Source organism: Bison bison, unplaced genomic scaffold, assembly GCF_000754665.1.
Source record: "Bison bison bison isolate TAMUID 2011002044 unplaced genomic scaffold, Bison_UMD1.0 scf7180017864149, whole genome shotgun sequence".
Classification (NCBI taxonomy): domain Eukaryota; kingdom Metazoa; phylum Chordata; class Mammalia; order Artiodactyla; family Bovidae; genus Bison; species Bison bison.
Window position 1 is genome coordinate 4,807,069 of NW_011494721.1, and position 6,945 is coordinate 4,814,013.

General features: G+C 38.9%; 1 protein-coding gene across 1 annotated transcript in view; it reads right to left on the minus strand.

The window, feature by feature from the left end:
• Positions 1 to 254: 254 nt before the first annotated feature.
• The window catches only part of LOC104989299 (zinc finger B-box domain-containing protein 1-like), a gene marked incomplete at its 5' end in the record, with an annotated part of 69,325 nt that continues 62,634 nt past the window's right edge, over positions 255 to 6,945 (minus strand). Inside the window, 2 exons of the mRNA XM_010840929.1 lie at positions 255 to 498; positions 2,261 to 2,399. Of these exons, the coding sequence (XP_010839231.1) occupies positions 372 to 498; positions 2,261 to 2,399 (266 nt within the window). The remainder of the gene's footprint in view (positions 499 to 2,260; positions 2,400 to 6,945) is intronic.

Consider the following 6,945-nt stretch of genomic DNA (forward strand, 5'->3'; position numbering starts at 1 on the left):
TCCCAATAAAATCTCTTGCTTTGTCAGCACATGTGTCTCCTAGGACAATTCATTTCTGAGTGTTAGACAAGAGCCCAGTTTGGGCCCTGGAAGGGGTCCCCCTACATGCAACAGTACTACCTTCTGATAAGTTCTTAGAGACACAGTTACAACTTATTTTAAAAATTTCATTGAATGTTACTAATATAATCTGCAATTTGGAAGAAAAAGCCCTTAAACTTATAATTTAACTAATTTTTATTAGTCTGTAAACCTTGAAATATCAGAGACAATAATCAAAAATCTCTATCACCCGGACAGGTAATCACTTGATAACTTTTTTCAGGTTTGCTTTACTCTGGGTACAAAATGGAAAAAGTAATGAATGATCACTAGGTACTCTTTGACCACGGGAGTGTAATGACATGTTGCTTGTCAAGAAAATCTTCTTCCTCCTCATCCGTACTGCTTTCAGAAACTGTCAGCAAAGACTGGATTCCAGTATCCTTTTCAGAAGAGCTGGAAATACATTAAAAGGTCAATACACAATATACAGAACCAGGTTTCAACTCTTCATTTATCTTCTGATCAATACTACACACACTGAAGTAACTGGAGGCAGGCAGACATTGGGCAGGGGGGTGGTGCTGTTTCAGACTAAGACCATAATTCTCAATGTGCCCAATAAACCAAGCCTCCGTTCTTATCATTCTCCCTCTCTCAAGAGATAAAGCCACAGTGGAACCAAGGAGAGAAGATTTCATGGTCTCTGGCTGCATCTTTCATTGATGATACCTCAGAAGAATACTTCAGAAACTTGCAGAGCCTCCAGGTTCTTGTTAAGAACCTGTATCATTACGCTGGTTGTTTAACAGAATCCCAGTGAATAAGCTGCCAGATAAATCACTTAGGACCATGTGGATAGCCAGTCTAGATATGCCAAAGCCAAAATTAATGACAGCAACTATGTAGTTCTTTTACTTTGTTGCATCTTATGGTGAAAAGGAACTCATGGAAACTCTAGTGTGTTGCTGTCTGAGGCTAGGGGTAAGTAGTAGCATGGGGGCACAGAGAGGAGTCCGCATAGTTCAGATATTTTGGTCCAAGTTATTAAAAATTTCAGCCCATGTACACTATTAAATAATATAAAATATTTCACCCTGTGATGGATAGAACTCGTCTTTGGATTTTATGCCCCAAACAGGTTAAACCAGCATTTTGTAAGCTCTTATCTGTGGTCCAGTTCAGATCTTAAATGTGATTAAAAACAAAAGCAAAAAAAAAAAAACCTTTCACTGGTCTAAATAGAGAAAAGAAGGACAAGGTAATAACTTTTTCAGGAAATTTTTAATTTTAAATAACTGTGCTTTATTCTATTAATATAATCCCCTTATATTTAGTCCTAAATGTCCTTCTTTTTATGAAGTTGGTTTGGTAACTTTGGTTTATTTTTAGGGAAAAAAATAGCAACTTTATACTGATCTCTTTAAAAAAAGAAATGTAAGTGGTGTTAGAAATGGAAAAATCCTTGGACCACAGATAGATGATTTTCTCCTTTAGAAAGACAGAATATGAACTCTTGATTTCTTTTTACTACAATATTAGACTTCAGCAAGTCAAAAGAATTTACAATTCAAGGGGATTTTATTTTACTTTTTTCTCAGTCTGTTTAGAAGAACCACTCTTCCTTTTTCAGGGAATTCTAGTATGACCATAACACCTTGACATGATAGACTACTTTTCTGAAGATTTATTAGTTTTACCAATGTTCCTTATAAACTGATCACCATCTCTAAATGCTCTTATCCTGTGTAAGGGAAGAATGAAGTCATATAGATTAAAATGATATCATTAACAATCTAGACTTGATTTCAAGAAGGAGACTTCTCAATATTCTATTCTAAAAACTTTACTCACATTGAGTAAGAGTCTATGAATGCAAAATATTGAAATTCAGTAAGTTAATGAAGGCAAGTAAAGCAACTGTTTTTCAATATAAGAAGAAATAGTGAAGGATTATTAAATTCCAAATGTCTTTTCATTTTCCTGACACACATTGTGCAGCAGAGAATTATCTCTTCACATTAAAGCAACAACTTCATAAGCCTTTCACTAAATCCTGATATTAGGTTAGCAAAGCACTTAAACATTTTATAAAGAATAGCCATATAAGTACACACATGAGGACAATCTTTATTTATGTAGTAAAGGTAACTAGTTGGGGGTTGTCAAAAATTTTACGATGCACTCTTTGTACATATAAGCACCATATTTAACCTACCTCTGTTCCTCAAATCCACAGAGACCCCTCGCACATGAGGTCTTAAGGAAATCTAGGGTAGTCTGACTTATATTCAGCAAATGGTTGTTGAAGGCTGGTAACTCTTCTGAGGTTAGGCTGTAAAGTTTTTCTGAAGGATCTGAAATATTTTATTTCATGCATTGTCAACACATAAATTCAAGAAACAGATACAGAGCATATGGTGCTGAAAGTTTACTCAGTAATAGGGGCTTCCCAGGTGGCTCAGTGGTAAAGAATCTGCCTGCAATGCAGGAGATGCAAGAGACTGGGGTTCAATCCCTGGAGTAGGAAATGACAACACACTCCAGTATTCTTGCCTGGAAAATTCCTTGGACAGAGGAGCCTGGTGGGCTACAGTATATGTGGTCTCAAAGGAGTTGGACACGACTTAGCAACTAAACAGCAGTCTGACTTCTTTTGCCTAGCCACATTGATTTTTAACATACACTATACTTAAGTGACAAATGCTCTGAAAATTTACAAAGTTCCAAGGAAATACAAGCAATCTTTTTTAAACTTACAATATTGTGCAACTCCTCAACTTGCCTGAATGTTAAACATTTTATTATATCTTTTTGTCTTCTAAGAAATAAAAGGTTTGCCCCCACACAGTCTCAGGCAAAGGTTAGTTTTGGAAAAGCTACTCTTTCTTTTAGACTGCCTTGCTTTATTTGGGTAGATAATAAGCATGTGTATATGAAAGGGGAAAAGCCTTAAATCTTCTTTTTCCTGAAGTTGGCCTGTGATTAAGCCTTCTGCTGCTGCTGCTAAGTCGTTTCAGTCGTGTCCAACTCTGTGCGACCCCAGAGACGGCAGCCCACCAGACTCCTCCATCCCTAGGATTCTCCAGGCAAAAACACTGGAGTGGGTTGCCATTTTCTTCTCCAGTGCATGAAAGTGAAAACTGAAAGTGAAGATGCTTAGTTGTGTCCAACTCTTAGTGACCCCATGGACCACAGCCTACCAGGCTCCTCCGGCCATGGGATTTTCCAGGCAAGAGTACTGGAGTGGGTTGCCATTGCCTTCTCCCAATTCAGCCTGAGTAAGGACAGGTAGTTCAAGTTCAATAAGCAAATGTGTAAGCAATACCTTCCTTACATGAACTACCAAAATATCAAGTATAGAAGTAAATATGATTACTACATTAGACATAATGTTGTCAGAGACATCTACCTTCTACATGAGGTTATGCTATGGTGACTTTTAAAACTATAAAAATTACTGGCTGTTATTCCTGGTGTTACCCAGGTGGTGTGAGTGGGAAAGAACCCACCTGCCAATGCAGGAGATGTAAGAGAGGGGAGTTCAATCCCAAGGTGGGGAATATCTCCTAGAGGAGGGCATGGCAACCCACTCCAGTACTCTTGCCTGGAGAAACCTTTGGACAGAAGAGCCTGGCCAGCTACGGTCCACAGGGTCTCAAAGAGTCAGACTTAGCACGCATTCCTCCCTTCACTTTAATGAAAGTGACAGGATCAGAAGGACCAAACACCAGACTGCATGTATTAAATCCCTGACTGAAGATAATTGGGGGTGGTTAGTATTAACTTGAAGTTTGTGAGCAAGCAGAGATTCCCCTATAAAAATGAACTAAGAATATCCTTCCTGCAAGATAACTAAGATCATGGCATCTGGTCCCATCACTTCATGGCAAATAGATAGGGAAACAGTAGGAACAGTAACAGACTCTATTTTATTGGGCTCCAAAATCACATGACTGCAGCCATGAAATAAAAAGATGCTTACTCCTTGGAAGAAAAGTTATGACAAACATAGACAGCATATTAAAAAGCAGAGACATTACTTTGTCAACAAAGGTCTGTCTAGTCAAAGCTATGGTTTTTCCAGTAGTCATGTATGGATGTGAGAGTTGGACTATAAAGAAAGCTGAGCACCGAAGAATTGCTGCTTTTGAACTGTGGTGTCGGAAAAGACTCTTGAGAGTCCCTTGGACTGCAAGGAGATCCAACCAGTCCATCCTAAAGAAAGTCAGTCCTGGAAGGACTGATGCTGAAGCTGAAACTCCAATACTCTGGCCACCTGATGTGAAGAACTAACTCATTTGAAAAGACCCTGATGATGGGAAAGATTGAAGGCAGAAGGAGAAGGAGACCACATAGGATGAGATGGTTGGATGGCATCACCAACTCAATGGACATGAGTTTGAGTGAGCTCTGGGAGTTGGCGATGGACAGGGAGACCTGGCGTGCTGCAGTCCATGGGGTCGCAAAGAGTCGGACACGACTGAGCGACTGAACTGAAGACAGACATCCATACATTTACAACTGTAAGTGTCCTTCAAAGTCCAGAACATTCACAATGACAATATGTGGAGAAATCCTGCAGGCTGAAGGTTGAGGCTTCTGCTCCCACCACCCCAAAGCAAGCAAGACAGCTTTCATTGGTCTCATTTATGTTTGGGAATTCTCTATAAGATTACTTCTGAGAAAAACAAAAGATTCCTTAGTGAAAATTTTTGTCCCATCCCACTTATTGGAGATTAAGAAATTGAGGGCCCACTAGGGACTGATAACTTGTTCACACAACTACAAGTAGAAGACCTGGAACTCAACCTAAGCTCTTTCAGCTCACCACAGTCATAAATCACTATGTTCCAGAATCTAATTATTTAGCATTAGGCTATTATCTTCTCCACAAGGTGGTGTTCCCCCCCTCCCCCCGGCCCCACAAGGTGAATAAAACAGGTATACAAGATCCTTTTACATACCACATGAAAAAGAATGTTACCTGTGGGAAAGTAGTCAGCTCAGGATTTGGAACTGGTAGAACCACAGTGCTAACCCAATAGTGATGCTTAGATCTAAGGAATCCCACCAGGAGAGGTTAGTCTTTCAAGTCTCTATTAGTCTTTCAAGTCCTAACTGAATGAATACTGAGCTAATTCAAATTATACAAACAGAATGGGACTATTTTTGTATAATTATTCAGTCTCAAAATTTTATTTCAGAATTAATAGGAAGAGTTATTTAATTTCAGTTAACAGGAGCAGAGGTGACATCACTTGACTTTCAAGGCAGAAAAAAATAAAACTTTAACAAAAACCCTACTGCAGGTTACTGTTAAAACCTAAAAGGTCAACCATACAAAAACCCAAGTGTTCTGATTTTTCTCATTTGGGACCAGGGAAGATTGCATTGATATTTCCATTGGAGATTTTACTTTATAACTGTCAAACCAGCTGATTGTTGAGAGTGGATTGAAGTTAAATCTTTCCTATCCCTGGAATAAATGGGATATGTGTATGTTCTTTGATCACTGAAGAATCTCTTAAATGCAATAATAAAGAATGGCAAAGAGGGAACATTGACTATATACAAAGTTCCACAGTGTATTTCTAAAACTCGGGTCACTTAAACTTTATTCTACAGGGAAATAAACACACATGAATAAAGAAATGAAGTAAAGAGGAAAGGAAGGACCCAATGACAGGTTAATCCCTTTCAAGGAACAGAAACAAAGTATACAGGCAATTTCCCAGTAAATAATTCACCACCAACAACAAAAACAAGCACCACTTCTAAAGGATTAGATACACATACAAAACACATCCCAATATTCGGGAGATATGACCATCAGGACCCTCCCCCTGTAACCTGTGAGCCCACGCCCAATCCACCAGCCTGTTTCCCCTCCTCCACTGTCTTGCCTCATTTATCCTTCAACCCTTCTTTCCTTTGCCTTCACTCTGCCCAACACCCTCTGCCTCTCAAGTGATCACAGTAGTGATCTGAAGGAAAGATCTCAAATTATTTAAGTGGCACACAGGTCTGGTGGTCAGACAAAGGAACGTGGGGCAGATCTGCCTGGGTTTGTGCATGGGTGCCTCTGGGCACCCAAGGGAGGCAGTCGCTGCACCATCCAGAGTCTCAGTTACTATAGCCACACAGGGGAGACCAAAAAGTATCACTTCCTCACCCATCTACCAACAGGATAGCTATGAAGATCAAATGGAGCAACAGTTCATATAAGAACAAACAGTGATTATTACGACTCATTGAATGGCTTCATATTCCCACATCAGAATGTTTTTAATATGTTGACTTTCACTTTTATATGTCACCCAATTTTTTTTCCTAAAATTCCAAGATACTCTAAAGCAAAAAAAAATTGCCATTCTAATTCAATTTCACCTGACTGTCTTTACAAGGGTTATCTAGTTAATTAGCTGACTATAATTCTGACTAGCCATTTTACAGTTTAATATCTTACTTGATGGTCAACCTTCTAATTACTCAGGAAACCACTGCCTCACTATTTTACTTCATACTGTAGTTCGTACTAGTATCAGGTAGATTTTTATTCTTTCTTATTTAAGAAAAAGTTCTCTGTCTTTAATTACTCAGCTGAGTACCTGCAGACTCGTACAAGCATAGGATTGCCAAAGGAATTTAAGGACCACAAAAACTCAAACAACAAGTAAGAATGAGTTTAAAACAAATAAGGCTTTTCTTTTTAGCTGCATAGTGTGGCATGTGGGATTTCAGTTCCTTGAGCAAGGACTGAAGCTGTGCCCCCTGCACTGGGAACATAGTCTTAGCCACTGAACCACCAGAGAAGGCCCCAAACAATAATTTTTAATCACTGAAGAAGTGAATGTTTTATTGCATTTGATTACTGATATTTTCTCATAATGCAAATCTTCT